Below are 23991 nucleotides of genomic sequence, written 5' to 3' on the forward strand. Positions count from 1 at the left end.
CATGGTAACGGATCGGAGCCCCAGGCTTACACAGCTGGGGCTCCGATCAGAAGCTGCCACTGCACCACCAATGAGGGGGAGTGGAGAGGTCCCTGTGGCCACTGCCACCAATGATTTTAATGGGATGGGGGGATTGAGGGGGAGGGGGTGCACTGCACCACCAATGATTTTACCCCTTTATACAGGAGGCGGGTACTAGCAGATCAGCGGCAGTTAACTGCCGCTGATCGCAGCTCCCTGTCAGGGGCAGGGTGCCGGCAATGCGATTCTGCTGCCGGCACCCGCCTCCTGTATGTGTTAAAGACTGACTACTGTATATGAGTCCAGACTTTCACTATTAGGCCACACAGAGCGGCGCCCAGCGATGTCTCAGCACTCACCATTAGTCCTGGGCGCCGCTCCGTTCGCCCGCAGTGCCCCATTACTGTCTCCTCTCCTGCTCCACATGCTGCTGATTACTATCGCAGCGATGGGAGGAGACATCAGCTTCACTAGTGGGCGTTCCTTCTCCCTGGCTGTAGCGCTGTCCAATCGCAGCGCAGGGAAAAGGAACGCCCACTAGTGAAGCTGATGTCTCCTCCCATCGCTCCGATAGTAATCCTATCATTGGTGGCGCAGTGCGCCCGCCCCTCCTCCGCCCCTCTCTTCTCATTGCCGCCCCTCCTCCAGCCCCTCTCTTCTCATTGCCGCCCCTCCTCCGCCCCTCTCTTCTCATTGCCGCCCCTCCTCCACCCCCTCTCTTCTCATTGCCGCCCCTCCTCCGCCCCTCTCTTCTCATTGCCGCCCCTCCTCCGTCCCTCTCTTCTCATTGGTGGCGGCGGCAGCAGCACAGGGGGAGGGAGGACAGCTTCCTTCTCCCCGTGCTGCTGAGAGAGAACATGAGCGCGCCGATAGCAGCGCGCTCATGTTCAGAGATACTAGACTGCGCAGAAGCGCAGCCCAGTATCGAAAAAACGGAAATCCCGGTATCGTATCGATACCGGGACAAAAGTATCGATTGGGTATCGAAATTTCGATACCCGCAACAACCCTACTCTTGACCATTCCTCTTTACAGAACTGTTTTAGTTCAGCAATATTCTTGGGATGTCTGGTGTAAATCGCTTTCTTGAGGTCATGCCACAGCATCTCAATTGGGTTGAGGTCAGGACTCTGACTGGGCCACTTCAGAAGGCGTATTTTCTTCTGTTTAAGCCATTCTGTTGTTGATTTACTTCTATGCTTTGGGTCGTTGTCCTGTTGCAACACCCATCTTCTGTTGAGCTTCAGATAGCCTTAAGTTCTCCTGCAAAATGTCTTGATAAACTTGGGAATTCATTTTTCCTTCGATGATAGCAATCTGTCCAGGCCCTGAAGCAGCAAAGCAGCCCCAAACCATGATGCCCCCACCACCATACTTCACAGTTGGAATGAGGTTTTGATGTTGGTGTGCTGTGCCTCTTTTTCTCCACACATAGTGTTGTGTGTTTCTTCCAAACAACTCAACTTTGGTTTCATCTGTCCACAGAATATTTTGCCAGTACTGCTGTGGAACATCCAGGTGCTCTTGTGCATACTGTAAACGTGCAGCAATTTTTTTTTGGACAGCAGTGGCTTCCTCTGTGGTATCCTCCCATGAAATCCATTCTTATTTAGTGTTTTACATATCGTAGATTCGCTAACAGGGATGTTAGCATATGCCAGAGACTTTTGTAAGTCTTTAGCTGACACTCTAGGATTCTTCTTCACCTCATTGAGCAGTCTGCGCTGTGCTCTTGCAGTCATCTTTACAGGACGGCCACTCCTAGGGAGAGTAGCAGCAGTGCTGAACTTTCTCCATTTATAGACAATTTGTCTTACCGTGGACTGATGAACAGCAAGCCTTTTGGAGATACTTTTCTAACCCTTTCCAGCTATATGCAAGTCAACAATTCTTAATTGTAGGTCTTCTGAGAGCTCTTTTGTGCGAGGCATCATTCACATTAGGGGTGGGCGATACGGCCTAAAATCTATATTGCGATATAATTTTAAGCATGTGCGATATGCGATATATATTGCAACATATTGTTTTCTATATTTGGGGGGTGTTTAAACTTTTTTTGTTTTTACTTTTTATTTAATAACTATTAGCCTCCTTAAGGGCTAGAACCCTTGTCATATTCACCCTAACTGAGCTCTATTAGGGTGAAAAGGACGTTACACTCTCCCTGCTGCCCTGTGCTTTGTGCACACAACAGCAGGGAGCTGACCATGGCAGCCAGCCTCTCATGTGCCCCCCAGCCTCTCATGTGCCCTCAGCCTCTGATCAGCCCCCCAGCCTCTCCCTCTTATCAGCCCTCTCTGGTAACTCAAACCCACCCCCCCTCTCCTGGTGGCAGTGGGCAGTTCTGATCGGAGTCCCAGCAGTGTAATGCTGGGGCTCCGATCGGTTACCATGGCAGCCAGGAGTCACGCTACTGAAGTCCTGGCTGCCATGGTATGTTAGTGAGCAGCATTATACTCACGTGCGCCGTGGCCGCCGGGCGCTCATTCTTCTCATAGGTCTGTGCGGCGCATTGCTAATGCTATAAGCATTAGCAATGCGCCGCACAGACAGAAGAAGGAGCAACCGGCGGCCACGACGCACGTGAGTATAATGCTGCTCACTAACATACCATGGCAGCCAGGACTTCAGTAGCGTGACTCCTGGCTGCCATGGTAACCGATCGGAGCCCCAGCATTACACTGCTGGGACTCCGATCGGAACTGCCCACTGCCACCAATGCAAAGACTGAAGAACATTCCCGGCACCCGACCTCTGACAGGACGCTGTTATCCGCGCGATTAACCCCTCAACTGAGGGGTTAATTGCGGCCGATCGCAGTGTGCAGTTATAGGGGCCGTGATATGGCCGGCACATGAACGCTACGTTGGTATTCAGGCATTGATTGGTGGCGCATTGGCCACAGTCCCTCCCCTCCTCCTCCTACTCTGTTCCTATTGGTGGCCAGCAGCAGCCGCGCACAGTGGAGGGAGAGGGACTCCCTCCTTCTCCACTGTGCCGGCTTAGGAGAACATGGTGCGTGCCGAGAGCGCGATCATTCACTACCGCTCCGTGGTCATATCGCGGTCCGGCGATATAGGCGATATGCACAAAATCCATATCGTGGCACAGATTTATATCGCATATCGCCTATATCGCCCACCCCTAATTCACATCAGGCAATGCTTCTTGTGAAAAGCAAACCCAGAACTGATGTGTGTTTTTTATAGGGCAGGGCAGCTGTAACTAACACCTCCAATCTCATCACATTGATTTGACTCCAGTTGGCTGACACCTCACTCCAATTAGCTCTTGTAGAGGTCATTAGTCTAGGGGTTCACATACTTTTTCCACCTGCACTGTGAATGTTTACATGGTGTGTTAAATAAAAACATGGTAACAATTAATTCTTTGTGTTGTATTAGTTTAAGCAGATTGTGATTGTCTATTGTTGTGACTTAGATGAAGATCAGATCACATTTTATGACCAATTTGTGCAGAAATCCATATCATTCCAAAGGGTTCACATACTTTTTCTTGCAACTGTATTTAATAAAGATTAATGTTTTTAGTTGTCTAAACACCCCTTTTGGCAGTGATTAGTGATATTTTTGTGGAGTGTAAACGTCGCTAATAATTTTCGCAGTGATTTAATAATTCAATACATTTAAATAAGGGACACTTTGGGGACATTAGTCAGCCACCACATATGGTTATGGAAAGCGCTGATGTGCCGGATGCACCAGACCATGCGTCACTCTTCTAGAACAGCTCTCCCTTCTGGCTCATAGATTGGGTTCATGAGCCAGTAACATTTCCTGCTTGTCTTGAGTGAGGACCAGAAACTGGAGCACAGCAAAGACAGAAATAACATATTTAAAAGATATGTCTGAGACTGTGAATCCCTTTCCATATGGCAATGTAGGGGCGGGTATGAATAGGTGCCCAACTAGGCAGCTTTATCATTCAGGATTCAGGGGAAGCAAAGTTGCAGAGCAAAAAAAAACAACTTGCAAAAGACAGTGATCTTGCATGATAAATATAATTTTCTTTTACTATGTCTCCCAATACCAGGTGTTACTTTTCCATCCTGGAGGCCTGCATGTTCTCAACTGGTAAATAAATATACTGTAACTAACAACCGCAGTATACACTACAAATCTAAATGGTGGATTAAAGGTTAATCATGGTTATAGGGACGTTCCTAATAAATGATCAGGGAAATAATTAAGATATATAGAGGGATCAGGTAAGGTTTTCTATTGCTTAGAAGGGACATAAAGAATAATGGTTTAATCAATTAGAATCCACTTTTAGCTTTGAACAACATGAAATAATTGATTAAACATGCAGGCTTTAATTATACACTGAAAAAGGCAAACTCGTTTTGATGGGCTGCATACCCTCCGTTCATGTTTTGGCTCCAGTAAGATATCAGATTCCCATTGCCTTTTTTTATATCCAACATCATTCAGATGCTGGTTATTATATATATATAAGATATGAGCAATTGGTAATAAATAAGTGATAAATACTGCAGCGATATTAGTTTAAGCCACAGTGAAAGTATTTAATTTTTTTTAAAAATGTATATTTTAAGACTTTTTTTTCACATTCTATTTTTGTTGGCTTTTTTAAGGTGAGGTACTTGAAGAAATAGGTATATATTGTATAAGTTAAGTGTAGTTGTAACAGGTACTGTAGGAAGAAAGCAGGAAGGTCCAGGGAGGTCCACTAACTAGATTAAATTACATAATACTGGTTCGTAGATGACAAGAGGCGAGAGAAGACAGAGCAGAGGCAAGCCAATCAAAGGTTCACAGTCAGAGCTGTCTGCTGGATCATGGCCAATGCCCAAAGAAACGGGTTAAAGCATTGAGAATAACAAAATGATTTCAACAGCTTCACTCATTTCTGGGCAGTGTGCACACGTGGTTATCTCTTCTGCCAAGAACAGGCAAAGCAGGTACCTCATAGTCAGTAGTGGTGGGAGCTTCAGAGATCAGCAAAGCACCTTCAATAGAAAAAAGGCCTATCTAATAGTCCTCTTTGGATAACGTCTCTACTTATGAACTATTAAAGGGAATTTGTCAGCCGGAAATGCTCTCGTAAACCAAGCACAATGCCTTGTACGGTTAGCACAGCTGAATGCACTGATACAATTCACTGAGGCCAGTTTAACATCTGCAGCAGCAATTCTATCAGAGAACAGCCTGCGGGAATTCTCTAGATCCGGCATTACTGGATGCCACCGGAATGCCCGCCGGCGATCCAGCAAAATGCAGAGAATTGGTCGGACAGAAACCGCTGCACGCTGCAGTTTGTCTCCAGCCATTTCCTGGCATTCTCTCTAACCCTTTAAGTATCGGGCCCTTTTTTAACTTCCCACATTCCAATAGCCATAACTTTTTTACTTTTCCACTCATATAGCCATATAAGGGTTTATTTATTGACAGATAAGTTGCATTTTTTTTTTTTAACAAATCTTTATTTATGTTATTTTTCATCAATATGACAATTGCTCAAGAATATAAAAATTGAACAATATAAAAGTACATCCTTGATCTGATACAGAGACATCGTAAAGACATGAATGGAATCACAGCAAGCAATGATAGATGTGTGAAATGAGTGATACAACTTATATATATATATATATATATATCGTGGTTACTAAGTCATCCAAGGAGTTTTGTCATTCGCACTAGTTGCGCTTCAACTCAACTAGTCATGGCTAAGCAGGTAAACTTTCATTCTCAGACATCAGCTGCGAGACTTCCTAGCCTTATGTGTATATACACGTATAAGAAATAAGGAACTAGTTCCCGTATCTACAAGCCAGAGAAGGAGCATCAAAAAAAGTTATGTGATTTACATTTAGCCCCCTGGTTGTGTAGGAGCAGAACCCATAGCACTGATGGTGGTACAATGACTGGTCTGCCACTTCAGCCATGGAGTCCATACCTTCAAATATTTGTCGTGAGCCAGGGAACTCCAACTAGACATTTCCTCTAGTTGGCGTATCCCGTGTACTTTATCAATCCAATCTGTCAGTAACGGTAATTTGTTGGTGAGCCAATACATTGGAATTAAAGGTTTCGCCGCTGCAACTAATGAGGCCAGCAGTGAGTGTTTTGTTAATATGAAATTGACATTAGACAAGTTGAGTAAGACCCCTATAGGGGTAAGTGGGGAGGAAGAAGGGCTAATCTCTTGAACATGTTTAGACATCATATCCCAGAACGGGGTAATCAAGGGGCAGTCCCACCAGATGTGCAATAAAGTTCCTTTTGCTTCCTTGCACCTCCAACACCTGTCCGACTGGGAGGAGTCCATGGCATGAAGCTTGGCCGGTGTATTATACCACCTTGTAACCAGCTTGTAGGAATTTTCCTGAATCCGGTTACATCTAGAGTACCCGTGAGAATGACATAGGATCCTATCTACCGTGCCAGAGTCAAAAGTGGTATTTAAATCCTTTTCCCATTGGGAGATAAAAAGGGGTCTAGTGAGATCTTCACTATCTAGTATCTTATTGTATATCTTAGAAATGGTCCCTTTTTTATTTGTCTGCTGAAGCAAAATCGAGTCGTACCAAGAGGGATCGAGACGATCAGGTGTGCAGGCTATGTACTGGTTACATATTTTCCGAAATTGTGAATAATGTAGGGGAGACCATGGTATGTGTGGGAACCTCGACTGAAGGCTGTGAATGGAAGGGACCGTTCGCTGTTGCAGTATGTCTCCTATTGCCCCAGTGCCGCTCATAGTCCCAAGTCGTCTTGAAAACCTTTCACAACTAAGTATGGTATATAACATATGGGTGTAAATGGTGACAAGCAAGGAGAAGGGCGAATGAGTACTGACATCTTAGACCATACAGCTAAGACTCCCCTGAGAAGATCAAGGTTATCCCGGCTATTGCTACGCCTCACTGCTAATTTGGGATCCCATAAGCTCGCCAAGCCACCAGGACCCAATAAATGCCTGGCTATTTTGCATCCCAACTTATTCGTCGCAAGATTGCTGATTTCAGAGTGCAGTCTCATTTGAATAGCCCTGTAATAGGTGGCCGTGTCAGGAAGTCCAAAACCTCCCCTAAATATGGGTTTAGCTAAGGTTTTATATGCTAACCTAGCTCCACGATTACCCCAAACGAAAGAGGAGAAAAGGCTGCGGACCCTTGCTAAGAAAGATTGGGGGAGAGGTATTGGCAGTGTCTGCATAGTGTATAATAGTTTAGGCAAGATATAAGTTTTAAGCAGATTTTTCCTCCCTATCCAGGACAGAAAAGGGATTTTGATATCAGCCAATTGTTGCTTGATGTCTGAAAGCAATGGAGGGTAGTTCTGGTGAAATAGTTGGTTGGGGTCCTTCGTCACTTTAATGCCTAAATACGATAAGTTGCATTTTTTAATGGCACCTTTTCATTTACCATGTCTGGTATTGGAAAATGGGAAAAAAAAATATTTGTGGGGTTAAGTGGAAAAAAAAACCTAAAAACTAAATTCCAACAGGGAATTTTGGGTTTTTGATATTACAGCATTCACGGTGTACTAAAAATGACATGACGTCCTTTTTCTGCGACTCAATACGATTCCGGTGATACCAAATTTTAAAGGTTTTACTACTTAAAAAAAATTAAAAAATTCTTTGCATCATATTCTGACAGCTATAACTTTTTTAGATTTCTGTCCACAGAGCTGTATGAGAGCTTGATTTTTTGCAGGACAAACTGTAGCCAAAATTGGCACCATTTTTGGGGTATATACAACTTTTTGATCACTGTTAGGCTACATTCACACGATCGCATGTGTCTTGCAGTTCGCAAATTGCGGCTCCACAAAAAAAAATGATGACATCCGTATCAGTTTTTTTTGCGGATCCATTGAAACAATGCCTATCTTGTCCGCAAAACGGACAAGAATAGGACATGTTCTATTTTTTTTGCGGAGGTACGGAACGGTCATACTGATGCAGACAGCACTCGGTGTGCTGTCCGCATTTTTTGCGGACCCATTAGAATTAATGGGTCCGCATCCTATCCACAAAATAAAACAAAAAAACGGAATGGACACGGAAACAAAATACATTTGTGTGCATGAGGCCTTATTCAATTTTTTCGAGTGTAAAATGCGACCAAAAAATTGTGAATCATGTGTTTTTATTTTTTTCTGTTAAAACATTTTTATATTTTAACCCTTTTACCGTGGAGTTTTTTTTTTTTTTTTTGCGTTTTCGTTTTGCGCTGCCTGCCTTCCCAGAGCCTTTTATTTGTCTGTTCACATAGCCATAAGATGGCTTGTTTTCTGCGGGACAAGTTGTACTTTCCAACGCCACCATTTAATATTGCATATGATGTAGTGGAAATCGGGAAAAAAAAATCCAAATGGGGTGAAACTGCAAAAAAAAAAAAAAAAAAAAAGCAATTCCACCAGTTTTTTATTTACGACGTTCGATTAAAATGACAAGTTACTTTTATTGTACAGGTCAGTATCCGGCGATACCTTGTATGTATAGTTTTTCTTACGTTTTGATAGTGATAAAAAAAAAATGTAAAAAAAAAAGGGGGGGGAAACAGTTTTATTTTTTTGCCGCCATATTTTGACCCCTATACCTTTTTTGTAATTATGAGTACGGAGCTGTATGGGGGCTAATTTTCTGCGGGGCGATCTGAACTTTTCATGGATACCATTCTGGGGTGTGTATGACTTTTTGATCACTTTTTATTAAATTTTTTGTAGATAATAAAGCAACCAAAATCGACCATTTGGACGCTTTTTTCCATTTTGCTGTTTGCCGTATGGGGTATATATTTCTATACTATGAGCGGTTTCACACATCGCAACACCCATGATGTGTATTTTTTTTATTCTTTTATTTTTATTTTGGGAAAAGGGGGGTGATTTGAATTTTTACGTTTTTTTAATTTTTAATTTTCTACACTTTTTTATAGTTCCCAAAGGGAACTATAACATGCAATCATTTGATTGCTATTATCCTCACTTGCATTGGAGTCATCTTTAAAGACCCGGCCAGCGCCTTACTATTACAGCGCTGGGAGGAAAGGGGTTAATAGTTAGGACATTTTCAGACGCGGCGATACCTGTTATGTTCATTTTTTGTTTATATATTTTTATATGAAAAATTTATATGTTTTTTTTTTTACTTTTTTTAAATTTATTTTTTACTTTTTACATATAGGGGGGCTAGAACCTGGTATGTTTTGATCCTTTGTCCTATTGACCATAATAGAAATGATTGTGTATGGGATTCTGCTGCTCTACCTGCTGAACTGCGCCTCGTGCACAGCTTAGCAGGCAGATTACCATGACAGTCCTGGAAAACCTCAGCAGACCTCAGGCTGTAATGTATCTGATCAGAGCCCTGCAATTTCACTGTGGGGGCTCAGATCGGAAAGGCAGAGGGAGCTGCAACCCTCTCTGTATAACCTCACAGATGCAGTGATTGCTATTAAACGCAGAATCTGAAGGGTTAAATGACCCTTTTCGGCGTCATCACTGCAAACAGATCAGCAGAATACAGACGATACAGCCGGCAACTGTCACGTATGGAGCGGGCTTAGCACAGCAGCCGGCTCCATGCATTATCTCTGTACTCAACTATCTCAGGCAGGTACATAGAGAATAAATGATGGGAGCTGTGGTCATGTGGGACCTGCCGCCTCTTTCATTCAAGGAACAGGACACCCGTTCTCATGAACAGTGGAGGTCCAGTGGAGCCCAGCACCGCCCCGCATCTCCTCCTTGCTCCCCGACGTCACAAAACTAGAGCGCCATAGTCTCGCGATGCGCATGTGCAAGCGCATGTGCAGTTCGTTCCCTGAGGCTGATGCCAGAACAGAGAAGGAACACTATGCAGACACTGCGCATGTGCTAGCTCACGCATTGCGAGATTACGGCCCTCTAGCTTTGTGACGTCGGGGAGCAAAAAGGAGATTCGGGGTATGCGGGCGGTGCTGGGCTCCTTCACAGTGGGCGTGGCTGGGCTCCGGAAATGTTAGTAGACTCATTTACATATATATAAAATCTTTTTTTTTTTACACAATAAAAGCACACAGAGCTATGGGGACTGGATATCGCGGATGTACTAGCGGCTATCTAGCAGCCCATGTCCTCAGCTCTATACCCAAAATCCAGGTGACAGATTCCCTTTAACTACTTCCATGACCATCCCTCACGAAATACCAATTCTGGAAAATCTTTCATTATAACTCTGTGTGGTTCTGTTCCTCAGTTATTACTACTCTAAGTTGAATAATGAATCTGCATCTGGGTGTGTCCCTGCACAGTCTGACACTATCCAAACAGCGCTGCCAACGTCAGACTGTACAGGGACCCCCCCCCAACTCACTTCTATCAATAGAAAGGACTATTCCCCTCCACAATATGGACCTCAATAGGACATGTAATATAATTTGGGAAGCATCTATATGGATCCACAATATATAAAGCATGCATGGCTCCAAAGAAATTAATGGCTCAATGTGCTATCCCCAAAAAAGGCAGATAGCACAAGGATGAAAAATACGGTTGTGTGCATGAAGCCTAATAAGAAAAAGAAACAATATCCTAATTAATTTCAGCTAGGCCTAGTTCACACGACTGTATGGCTTTTATAGTTTTTTGCGGTCCGTTTTTCACGGATCCGTTGTTCCGTTTTTTGTTTCCGTTGTGTTTCCGTTTGGCATATACAGTATACAGTAATTACATAGAAAAAATTGGGCAGGGCATAACATTTTCAATAGATGGTTCAGCAAAAACGGAACGGAAACGGAAGACATACGGATGCATTTCCGTATGTGTTCCGTTTTTTTTCGGACCCATTGACTTTAATGGAGCCACGGAACGTGATTTGCGGACAAATATAGGACATGTTCTATCTTTCAACGGAACGGAAAAACGGAAATACGGAAACGGAATGCATACGGAACACATTCCGTTTTTTTTTGCGGAACCATTGAAATTAATGGTTCTGTATACGGACCGTACAGGGAACACAAAAAAACGGCCCGTACACTCGCAAAAAAAACGTTTGTGTGAACTAGGCCTTACTGGTAGGAAATATTTTGCTCTCTTCCGGGGAAGGTGAAGTGCAGCTTCACATATAATAGGTGCAGGTCAGCGTGACCAACTGAGGGATTTTCAGCACCACGGATAGCACCTCGCCATGCCGCCTGTATCACTCCTTTCAGTGAATATCGGACTTTTCCTCATAGAACTACCAGAACTCTCCACCAGTGGTCCCACAATGGTCTCAGGTTACATAAAATGGTCTTTCCTGGACCACTGTAGCTTGAATCCAGACTCAACATACAATGCCACGGTCTAAGGCAGGAAGATCCAGCTGCTCCAGCATGGGCATTTCACTGGCAATTACACTGGTATTTCATTCACCAACTGACAGTCTAATATCGCCTCTGTAAGGCGTAGAGCAGTACACAAGCCCTCTGCCAAGAGGAGCAACTTCCCTGGACACCGAGCGGCTCCATTTCATATTTCTGATACACAGGACCCTGGGACCTCCAGCAGCCATTTCTGACTATATGTAAAGGTTTGCTTCATTGAATTTTTCTCTTATTTTGGGTTGACACCAATTAACATTATAATCTGTACGCTCACCAGTAATTCTATTTTCCTACGAGTTCCACAACAGCAATACCAGGGAGACTTCACATCCTCCTTAGGGACGAGAAACAACATAGAAATGTTTAAATAGCCCTTAGGGTAATACAATAGGACTCTCAGTGCCGACAATATCACACAGAATTCCACTGTAAGGCCTCATGCACACGACCATATTTTGGGTCGGTGTCCGATCCAGATTTGTTGTGGATTCATTTCTATGGGTCCACAAAAAAATTTGGACAACGCATGGATGTTATGCATTTGCTGTCTGCACCCGTGCAGCCGTTCCACAAACTCTAGAACACGTCCTATTCTGGTCCGTTTTGCAGACAAGAATAGGCAGTTCTATTAGGAAAATGCTGCATGCACATGGACGGCACCTGTATTCTGCAGACCACAAAATACAAATGGCCTTATCTTTATTTTTTACCCACACCCCCACAAGAGCACTACTAGGAGGAATATATCTAGGACACCACATTTTAGGGAGGGACAGCCATGGACAACGTTTTGCCAATATGGACAAGTCCTTTTTGGATAACATCCAACTTGTATTCCATGCACAATGCTTCTTCATTCTCACTGTACTCCGCCATCTCAGGCAGTCCCATAGAGAATAAATGAAGGGAGCTGTGGTCATGTGGGACCTGCTGCCTCTTTCGTTCAGGGAACAGGACACCCGTTCTCATGACCAGTGGAAACTCCACCGATCAAATCTAACTGGTAAATAGGGTATAAGTTAGTAAGATGGCACATCCCTTTAATAACTGACATAAAAAAGGAGGATTAGCAGTCTTTAACTACTTCCATCCCACATGAAATAACAATTCTGGAAAATCTTTCATTATAACTGTGTGGTTCTGTTCCTCAGTTATTGCTACTATAAGTTTAATAATGAATCTGCATTTGGGTGTGTCCCTGCACAGTCTGACACTATTAGGAAAATGCTGCATGCACATGGACGGCACCTGTATTCTGCAGACCGCAAAATACAAACGGTCTTGAGGCCTTATCTTTATTTTTTACCCTACACCCCCACAAGAGCACTACTAGAAGGAATATATCTAGGACACCACATTTTAGGGAGGGACAGCCATGAACAACATTTTGGACAAGTCCTTTTTGGAAATAACCTGTAACTTGTATTGCATGAAGGATGTGTTCAGATCAGGTCAATGCTCTGCAAAACTGTTTCAGAGTGGCCAAATTCCACTGAGCCCAGAGGGTGGAAACTGCCGCAGAGCTTTTATTACAGATGGAAGGGGCTGATATATTTATATATACACTGCTCAAAAAAATAAAGGGAACACAAAAATAACACATCCTAGATCTGAATTAATTAAATATTCTTCTGAAATACTTTGTTCTTTACATAGTTGAATGTGCTGACAACAAAATCACACAAAAATAAAAAAATGGAAATCAAATTTTTTAACCCATGGAGGTCTGGATTTGGAGTCACACTCAAAATTAAAGTGGAAAACACACTACAGGCTGATCCAACTTTGATGTAATGTCCTTAAAACAAGTCAAAATGAGGCTCAGTAGTGTGTGTGGCCTCCACGTGCCTGTATGACCTCCCTACAACGCCTGTGCATGCTCCTGATGAGGTGGCGGATGGTCTCCTGAGGGATCTCCTCCCAGACCTGGACTAAAGCATCTGCCAACTCCTGGACAGTCTGTGGTGCAACGTGACGTTGGTGCATAGAGCGAGACATGATGTCCCAGATGTGCTCAATTGGATTCAGGTCTGGAGAACGGGCGGGCCAGTCCATAGCATCAATGCCTTCGTCTTGCAGGAACTGCTGACACACTCCAGCCACATGAGGTCTAGCATTGTCTTGCATTAGGAGGAACCCAGGGCCAACCGCACCAGCATATGGTCTCACAAGGGGTCTGAAGATCTCATCTCAGTACCTAATGGCAGTCAGGCTACCTCTGGCGAGCACATGGAGGGCTGTGCGGCCCTCCAAAGAAATGACACCCCACACCATTACTGACCCAATGCCAAACCGGTCATGCTGGAGGATGTTGCAGGCAGCAGAATGTTCTCCACGGCGTCTCCAGACTTCTGTCACATGTGCTCAGTGTGAACCTGCTTTCATCTGTGAAGAGCACAGGGCGCCAGTGGCAAATTTGCCAATCTTGGTGTTCTCTGGCACCTGTGGACGTCGGGCCCTCATATCACCCTCATGGAGTCTGTTTCTGACCGTTTGAGCAGACACATGCACATTTGTGGCCTGCTGGAGGTCATTTTGCAGGGCTCTGGCAGTGCTCCTCCTGTTCCTCCTTGCACAAAGGCAGAGGTAGCAGTCCTGCTGCTGGGTTGTTGCCCCCCTACGGCCTCCTCCACGTCTCCTGATGTACTGGCCTGTCTCCTGGTAGCGCCTCCATGCTCTGGACACTACACTGACAGACACAGCAAACCTTCTTGCCACAGCTCGCATTGATGTGCCATCCTGGATAAGCTGCACTACCTGAGCCACTTGTGTGGGTTTCTAGACTCCGTCTCATGCTACCACTAGAGTGAAAGCACCGCCAGCATTCAAAATGGACCAAAAAATCAGCCAGGAAGCATAGGAACTGAGAAGTGGTCTGTGGTTACCACCTGCAGAACCACTCCTTTATTGGGGGTTTCTTGCTAATTGCCTATAATTTCCACCTGTTGTCTATCCCATTTGCACAACAACATGTGAAATTGATTGTCACTCAGTGTTGCTTCCTAAGTGGACAGTTTGATTTCACAGAAGTGTGATTGACTTGGAGTTACATTGTGTTGTTTAAGTGTTCCCTTTATTTTTTTGAGCAGTGTATATATATATTTTTTTTTTTAAAGGACATACCTGTCATGTATCTGCTCCACTACTTCAGGACGCCAGAAATCCTGGTCGCAATCTATAGCACAACTCTACAGAAAAGGACTGAAGATGCATAATTCATTCAATCCACTTGTACTACAATCCAATGTTTTTGTCAGAAGCAGTCGTCAATGTATTTGCTGGGCGCCTGACCCCTCCATTTCCTCCAACATGCACCATGTCATGTCATGGCCTTACGTCCTAATTCCCTAAAATGCCTGGCCAGTGGTGTCACCATATTTTTTCTTGAAGGAGGATGTTTGTTAATGCGAATTCACACTGATCTCATTGTCTGCCCAACATAAGCTTTGCCACATGTGCACTTCAGTAGATATCACAATCTGACTATTGCATGAAAAAAAACCTGAAGCCTCTACTGAGAATGTGGATCTGATGTGAAATCTGATAAAATATACAGTACAGACCAAAAGTTTGGACACACCTTCTCATTCAAAGAGATTTCTTTATTTTCATGACTATGAAGGCATCAAAACTATGAATTAACACATGTGGAATTATATACATAACAAACAAGTGTGAAACAACTGAAAATATGTCATATTCTAGGTTCTTCAAAGTAGCCACCTTTTGCTTTGATTACTGCTTTGCACACTCTTGGCATTCTCTTGATGAGCTTCAAGAGGTAGTCCCCTGAAATGGTCTTCCAACAGTCTTGAAGGAGTTCCCAGAGATGCTTAGCACTTGTTGGCCCTTTTGCCTTCACTCTGCGGTCCAGCTCACCCCAAACCATCTCGATTGGGTTCAGGTCCGGTGACTGTGGAGGCCAGGTCATCTGGCGCAGCACCCCATCACTCTCCTTCATGGTCAAATAGGCCTTACTTTCAAAGTTTTCCCAATTTTTCGGCTGACTGACTGACCTTAATTTCTTAAAGGGGTTATCCGAGTTATGGGAAAAAAAATTAAAACCTCATAAAATTCATCAGGACATACATACATTGGTTAAGCTTGATTTCTTAAGAGAGAAACCCATATGTCCACCTTCTCATGGTTCTGTTATTGCTGTGTTTACATGCTGAGGAGGCGTATAACAACAATGCCTGAGTTCTCCCTCATGAATATTTGTGGGCGTAAACAACCTGACCTTCCCCTCACCCTGCTCTGCACAACCTAAGTTTGCATTTTACATGATCATCTCCTAGCTCACACAGGCAGATCTTCCTGTCACATTGCAGATGCAGCTACGGCTCAGATGCAGCTACGGCTAGGATGCAGCTACGGCTAGGATGCAGCTACGGCTCTATCTATAAGATGGACATATAGCTGTATCTAAGCTATTGCTGTATCTAAGCTATCACTGATTCTAAGCCACCGCTGTATCTAAGCTACCGCTGTATCTAAGCTACCGCTGTATCTAAGCTACCGCTGTATCTAAGCTACCGCTGTATCTGAGCTACCCCTGTATCTAAGCTACCCCTGTATCTAAGCTACCCCTGTATCTAAGCCACAGCTGTATCTAAGCTATCGCTGATTCTAAGCAACAGCTGTATCTAAGCTACAGCTGTATCTAAGCTACAGCTGTATCTAAGCTACCGCTGTATCTAAGCTATCGCTGTATCTCAGCTACCGCTGTATCTAAGCTATAGCTGTATCTAAGCTACCTCTGTATCTAAGCTATCGCTGTATCTAAGCTACAGCTGTATCTAAACTACAGCTGTATCTAAGCTATTACTGTATCTAAGCTACAGCTGTATCTAAGCTATCGCTGTATCTAAGCTATTGCTGTATCTAAGCTACCACTTTATCTAAGCTATCGCTGTATCTAAGCTACCACTTTATCTAAGCTATCGCTGTATCTAAGCTACAGCTGTATCTAAGCTATTACTGTATCTAAGCTATAGATTAGATAAAGATATATCTTGGATGCAGATATAGCTATAGCTATATCTAAGCTATATGATGGACAATTATTTCCTTTTTTCCCCAGGGGGGGTATTAACATTATAATGGGGACTTGTTGAGGGGGCCAGGGCTGTAATAACAATCCCCAGAAGCGGGAGGGGAATGTGTAAACTGGCCCAAGTGAGGGAAGGAGCCAGACACATACCCTGCTGATGGTGCTGCTGCTGGAGAAAATCTATCACCTCGGCTCTGGTAAGTATCGCACATGAGCGATCGCTTACCATCACCGAGGCTGTGTGAGGAGAGGGAGAGAGGGGCGGGCACCAAAGGCTCTGACGTCTCGTTTACAGAGCCGGGCCACTCCCTCAAGCAGGGAGACGGCTGTAAACGAAACGTCATCAGCAGAGCAGAGCCGAGGCAGTGTGAGGAGAGCTGGAGGGGGGAGGGCACCAGAGGCTCTGACGTTTCGTTTACAGAGCCTGGACACTCCCTCAAGCAGGGAGAAGCTTGTAAACGAGACGTCAGTGCCTGAGCAGGGTTGATGACGTCGGGGGTCACATGACCCAAATGTGAACTGGCTAAACAGAGCAAAATAGCTAATGTAAGTGATTTACAAAATAGTTTCATATAATACTATAAGAGTTATTAGCATAAATGTATTTAACTCGGATAACCCCTTTAAAGTAATGATGGCCATTCGTTTTTTTTCTTTACTTAGCTGCTTTTTTCTTGCCATAATACAAATTCTAACAGTCTATTCAGTAGGACTATCAGCTGTGTATCCACCTGACTTCTCCTCAACGCAACTGATGGTCCCAACCCCATTTATAAGGCAAGAAATCCCACTTATTAAACCATTTCAGGGGACTACCTCTTGAAGCTCATCAAGAGAATGCCAAGAGTGTGCAAAGCAGTAATCAAAGCAAAAGGTGGCTACTTTGAAGAACCTAGAATATGACATATTTTCAGTTGTTTCACACTTGTTTGTTATGTATATAATTCCACATGTGTTAATTCATAGTTTTGATGCCTTCAGTGTGAATCTACAATTTTTATAGTCATGAAAATAAAGAAAACTCTTTGAATGAGAAGGTGTGTCCAAACTTTTGGTCTGTACTGTATATATTTTTTCATTTTCTTCCTCTAAATCATATCCTAAATCCTAAAGGACAAAATGTACGGTAATGTATGTCCTCTGCACTTTCTTTGGATGGATAAAGGTGAAGGCCTGACAGATCCTGTGTGCACAGAGATAATCACGTGGAGTGATTCTGTAATATAAGTGAACTCTAAATTGTTCTGTTCTCTTTAGCTGAACACATACTGTACTCTTACATTAAGTGACTTCTATATTCGTCCAACTGAGAGAAAATGAATTATGTTTTTGAAATAGAAACGTTAAGGCACAATCTGTCCTGGAAACCTGGACTATCTCCTCTTGAGGGAGTAGGCACTAGGTAGGACTGGAACTCTCAGGCGCAAAGTGCTGTGTAATAAAAAATGTATGTAAACCAACAAACATTACATTGCAGAACTGTAGAAATAACTGCTTACTGTAACTCTGTGGGACCAGTTCAGGGTTCCTGGGTGCTTTTACTGTATAGGATACATCTCCGATGTTAACTGTGTCACCTGTCATGTAAGAGCAAAGTATAAGTAAATGTATACATTCTAAACTTTACACAGTAATCTTGTAGTTTTACTATATACGAGACAATCAGCGCCATTTCCCAATTAATATTCATACAATATATTCAATTAGCCATTGGACATAGAAACATAGAATGTGTCGGCAGATAAGAACCATTTGGCCCATCTAGTCTGCCAAATATACTATGAATAGCCCCTGGCCCTATCTTATATGAAGGATGGCCGTATGCCTATCCCATGCATGCTTAAACTCCTTCACTGTATTTGCAGCTACCACTTCTGCAGGAAGGCTATTCCATGCATCCACTACTCTCTCAGTAAAGTAATACTTCCCGATATTACTTTTAAACCTTTGCCCCTCTAATTTAAAACGATGTCCTCTTGTAGCAGTTTTTCTTCTTTTAACCCCTTAGGGACCCATGACGTACCGGTACGTCACGTATAGATACGATCACCGCCGCCCGGCGGGCGGTGATCGGAATCCGGTGCCTGCTCAAATCATTGAGCAGGCACCTCAGCTAAATGTGCGGGGGAGTCCTGTGACCCCCCCCCCCGTGTCGGCGATCGCTGCTAACCGCAGGTCAATTCAGACCTGCGGTTTGCAGCTTTTACCTGGTGCGGCGGTGGTATTGCCAACGGGTCCCCATGGAGCTGTAAGGGGGACCCGATGGCATGGAAGGCAGCGCGATGCCTTCCTTAGGCATCGCAATGCCTTCCGGTGACGAGCCTGTAAGATCCAGCCCCCTGGATTTCACAAGCCGGAAGCTATAGGAGTAATACACAGTATTACTCACACAGCCAATGCATTCCAATACAGAAGTATTGGAATGCATTGTAAAGTGGGACAAAAAAAAAGAGGGAAAAATTAAGTTTTCCACCCAAAAAATTAAAAGTTTTAAGTAAAAATAAACAAAAAAGTCATTTTCCCCAAATAAAGTTAAAAAAAAATTGCTAAAAAATAGGGGGGAAAAAAGTATACATATTAGGTATCGCCGTGTCCGTATCGACCGGCTCTATAAACATATCACATGACCTAATCCCTCAGATAAACACCGTAAAAAATAAAAAATAAAAACTGTGCTAAATAAACCATTTTTTTGTCACCTTACATCACAAAAACAACAGAAAAGCGATCAAAAAGGCGTTTGCCCACCAAAATGTACCAATCTAACAGTCACCTCATCCCGCAAAAAATGAGCCCCTACCTGAGACAATCGCCCAAAAAATAAAAAAACTATAGCTAAGAATATGGAGACACTAAAACATCATTTTTTTTGTTTTAAAAAAGCTGTTATTGTGTAAAACTTACATAAATAAAATAAAAAGTAAACATATTTGGTATCGCCGCGTTTGTATCGACCGGCTCTATAAAAATATCACATGACCTAACCCCTCAGATGAACACCGTAAAAAATAAAAAAATAAAAACTGTGCTAAATAAACCATTTTTTTTCACCTTACATCACAAAAAGTGTAATAGCAAGCGATCAAAAAGTCATATGCACCCCAAAATAGTGCCAATCAAACCGTCATCTCATCCCACAAAAAATGAGACCCTACCTAAGATAATCGCCCAAAAACTGAAAAAACTATGGCTCTCAGAATATGGATACACTAAAACATGATTTATTTTTTGTTTCAAAAATGATATTATTGTGTAAAGCTTACATAAATAAATAAAAAAGTATACATATTAGGTATCGCCGCATCCGTATCGACCGGCTCTATAAAAATATCACGACCTAACCCATCAGATGAACACCTTTAAAAAAAAAAAACTGTGCTAAATAAACCATTTTTTGTCACCTTATATCACAAAAAGTGTAATAGCAAGCGATCAAAAAGTCACACGCACCCCAAAATAGTGCCAATAAAACTGTCATCTTATCCCGCAAAAATCATACCCTACCCAAGGTGATCGCCCAAAAACTGAACTATGGAAACACTAACACATGATTTTTTTTTGCTTCAAAAATGAAATCATTGTGTAAAACTTACATAAATAAAAATAAAAATAATACATATTAGGTATCGCCGCATCCGTGACAACCTGGTCTATAAAAATATCACATGATCTAACCTGTCAGATGAATGTTGTAAACAACAAAAAATAAAAACGGTGCCAAAACAGCTATTTCTTGTTATCTTGCCTCACAAACAGTGTAATATAGAGCAACCAAAAATCATATGTACCCTAAACTAGTACCAACAATACTGCCACTCTATCCCGTAGTTTCTAAAATGGGGCCACTTTTTTGGAGTTTCTACTCTAGGGGTGCATCGGGGGGCTTCAAATGGGACATGGTGTCAATAAAAACAGTCCAGCAAAATCTGCCTTCCAAAAACCATATGGCATTCCTTTCCTTCTGCGCCCTGCCGTGTGCCCGTACAGAAGTTTACGACCACATATTCTGTAGTTTCTATAAACTACAGAATCAGGGCCATAAATATTGAGTTTGGTTTGGCTGTTAACCCTTGCTTTGTAACTGGAAAAAAAATATTAAAATGGAAAATCTGCCAAAAAAGTGAAATTTTGAAATTGTATCTCTATTTTCCATTAATTTTTGTGGAACACCTAAAGGGTTAACAAAGTTTGTAAAATCAGTTTTGAATACCTTGAATGGGGTCATTTTTGAGTGGTTTCTATTATGTAAGCCTCGCAAAGTGACTTCAGACCTGAACTGGTCCCTAAAAATTGGGTTTTTGAAAATTTCTGAAAAATTTCATGATTTGCTTCTAAACTTCTAAGCTTTGTAACATCCCCAAAAAATAAAATATCATTCCCAAAATGATCCAAACATGAAGTAGACATATGGGGAATATAAAGTAATAACTATTTTTGGAGGTTTTACTATGCATTACAGAATTAGAGAAATTGAAACTTGGAAATTTGCAATTATTTTACTAATTTTTGGTAAATTTTGTATTTTTTTATAAATAAAAATTAATTTTTTGGACTTCATTTTACCAGTGTCATGAAGTACAATATGTGACGAAGTGGATAAGTCAAAGCGTTTTAAAGTTATCAGCACTTAAAGTGACACTGGTCAGATTTGCAAAAAATGGCTAAGTCCTTAAGGTGAAATAGGGCCAAGTCCTTAAGGGGTTAAATATTCTCTCCTCTTTTACCTTGATTCCCTTTATGTATTTAAAAGTTTCTATCATATCTCCTCTGTCTCGTCTTTCTTCCAAGCTATGCATGTTAAGGTCCTTTAACCTTTCCTGGTAAGTTTTATCCTGCAATCCATGTACTAGTTTAGCAGCTCTTCTCTGAACTCTCTCCAAAGTATCAATATCCTTCTGGAGATATGGTCTCCAGTACTGCGCACAATACTCCAAATGAGGTCTCAGTAGTGCTCTGTAGAGCAGCATGAGCACCTTCCTCTTTCTACTGGTAATGCCTCTCCCTATACACCCAAGCATTCTGCTAGCATTTCCTGCTGCTCTATGACATTGTCTGCCTACCTTTAAGTCTTCTGAAATAATGACCCCTAAATCCCTTTCCTCAGATACTGACGTTAGGACTGTATCACTGATTTTATATTCTGCTCTTGGGTTTTTACACCCCAGGTGCATTATCTTGCACTTATCAACATTACATTTTAGTTGCCAGATTTTTGACCATTCCTCTAGTTTACCTAAATCTTTTTCCATTTGGTGTATCCCTCCAGGAACATCAACCCTGTTACAAATCTTTGTGTCATCAGCAAAAAGACTGACCTTACCATCGAGGCCTTCTGCAATTTCGCTGATAAAGATATTAAACAATATGGGTCCCAGAACAGATCCCTGAGGTACTCCACTGGTAACAAGACCATGGTCTGAATATACTCCATTGACTACAACCCTCTGTTGTCTGTCCCTCAGCCACTGACTAATCCATTCAACAATATGGGAGTCCAAGCCCAAAGACTGCAATTTATTGATAAGCCTTCTGGGTGGGACAGTATCAAAAGCCTTACTAAAGTCTAGATAAGCTATGTCTACTGCACCTCCGCCATCTATTATTTTAGTCACCCTTGTAGTTTTACTATGGAAAGCCATTTTCTTTCTGTGGAGAGCTGATGTTCAGGTGCTTAGTTTTAGAAATCCTCCAGGATGCATTTTTACTTCTTTGCGGGCCACAAAATACATACGATTGTATACATGAGCCCTAAAGCCCACAAATTACAGGACCTAAAGGGTTATTCCCAGCAGGACTAGGGTTGTCACGATACCAAAATTTTGATTCGATTTCGATAACATGAAAAAGTATTGTGATACTCAATGCCATGTGAATTTTTTTTTCACATTTTAAAAATTATTATGGAACGTCCGGCCCATAATAGAACAGTCCTATCCTATTTTTTGGGGGGACAAGGTGACGAAAAATGGCAAATCGCATGGTTTTGATTTTATTTACTAACTATTAGCCCCCTTAGAACCTTTGTCCTATTCACCCTAATTATGATCATTATTATTATTTATTAATAAAGCGCCATTCATTCCATAGCGCTGTACAGTAGGTGCGGGTGAAGTTGGTCATGGCGGTATTGAGGCAGCAGGGTCACTGATTGTAGGCTTGTCTGAAGAGGTGGGTTTTCAGGTTTCTTTTGAAGGATTCCACTGTAGGTGAGAGTCTGATATGTTGGGGTAGCGAGTTCCAGAGTGGGGGATGCACGGGAGAAATATTGGAGGCGATTGTGGGAAGAGGCGATAAGAGGAGAGGAGAGAAGGAGATCTTGTGAGGATCGGAGAGTCCGTGTGGGGGTGTATCGGGAAAGTAGCTCAGAGATGTAGGGAGGGGACAGGTTATGGACGGCCTTGTATGTATTTTTTAGTACTTTGAAGTGAATTCGCTGGGCAATGGGGAGCCAGTGAAGGGATTGGCAGAGGGGAGAGGCAGAGGAGTAATAGGGTGAGAGGTGGATTAGTCGGGCAGCAGAGTTGAGGATAGATTGGAGGGGTGCGAGAGTGCTAGATGGAAGGCCACAGAGGAGAGTGTTGCAGTAGTCTAGACGGGAGATGATGAGGGCATGTATAAGCATTTTTGCAGATTCAAAGTTAAGGAAAGCAAGGATGCGGGAGGTGTTTTTGAGTTGGAGGCGGCAGGTGGTGGAAAGTGCTTGGATGTGCGGTCTGAAGGAGAGGGCAGAATCCAAGGTCACTCCAAGGCAGTGGACTTGGTTGTCCGGGGAGAGTGTACAGCCATTGATCGTAATAGATAGGTCTGTTGGGGGGGTTGAGCAAGATGGGGGAAAGAGGGTGAATTCTGTTTTATCCATGTTAAGTTTTAGAAAGCGAGAGGAGAAGAAGGATGATATAGAAGATAGACATTGTGGGATTCTGGATAGTAAGGTGGTGATGTCTGGACCAGAGAGGCAGATTTGTGTGTCATCAGCGTAGGAGTGATATTGAAAGCCATGGGACTCTATGAGCTGTCCCACGCCAAAAGTGTAGATAGAGAAGAGCAGGGGTTCTAGGACAGAGCCTTGCGGGACACCAACAGAGAGGGAATGAGACGAGGAGGTGGTGCGGGAGTGGGAGACGCTAAACGTCCGGTCTGTGAGGTATGATGTGATCCAGGAGAGGGCCAGGTCAGTGATGCCAAGAGATGAAAGAGTTTGCAACAGAAGGGAGTGGTCAACAGTGTCGAAGGCAGAGGACAGGTCAAGGAGAAGGAGGACAGAGTATTGTTTCTTGGTTTTGGCTGTCAGTAGGTCATTGGTGACTTTGGTGAGGGCAGTCTCAGTCGAATGGTGGGGTCGGAAGCCAGAATGTAGGCGGTCAAAGAGGGAGCAGGAGGAAAGGTGAGAGGACAGTTCAGAATGGACATGTTGTTCAAGTAGCTTTGAGGCATACGGAAGAAGTGATATGGGGTGATAACTGGACAAAGAAGATGGGTTAAGTGAAGGCCTTTTGAGGATGGGTGTAATGGTAGCATGTTTAGAAGCAGAGGGGAAGACACCAGAGGTTAGTGATAGGTTTAAGAGATG

At 43.0% G+C, this 23991-nt stretch overlaps 1 protein-coding gene across 1 annotated transcript in view; it reads right to left on the minus strand.

Annotated features, from left to right (window-relative positions):
- Nucleotides 1-23991, minus strand: part of VWA8 (von Willebrand factor A domain containing 8) — a 443862-nt gene that overhangs the window by 391670 nt on the left and 28201 nt on the right. The window contains 1 exon segment of the mRNA XM_040425409.1: nucleotides 17921-17998. Within this exon segment, the coding sequence (XP_040281343.1) occupies nucleotides 17921-17998 (78 nt within the window).

The sequence above is a fragment of the Bufo bufo genome, chromosome 3, assembly GCF_905171765.1.
Source record: "Bufo bufo chromosome 3, aBufBuf1.1, whole genome shotgun sequence".
NCBI lineage: Eukaryota > Metazoa > Chordata > Amphibia > Anura > Bufonidae > Bufo > Bufo bufo.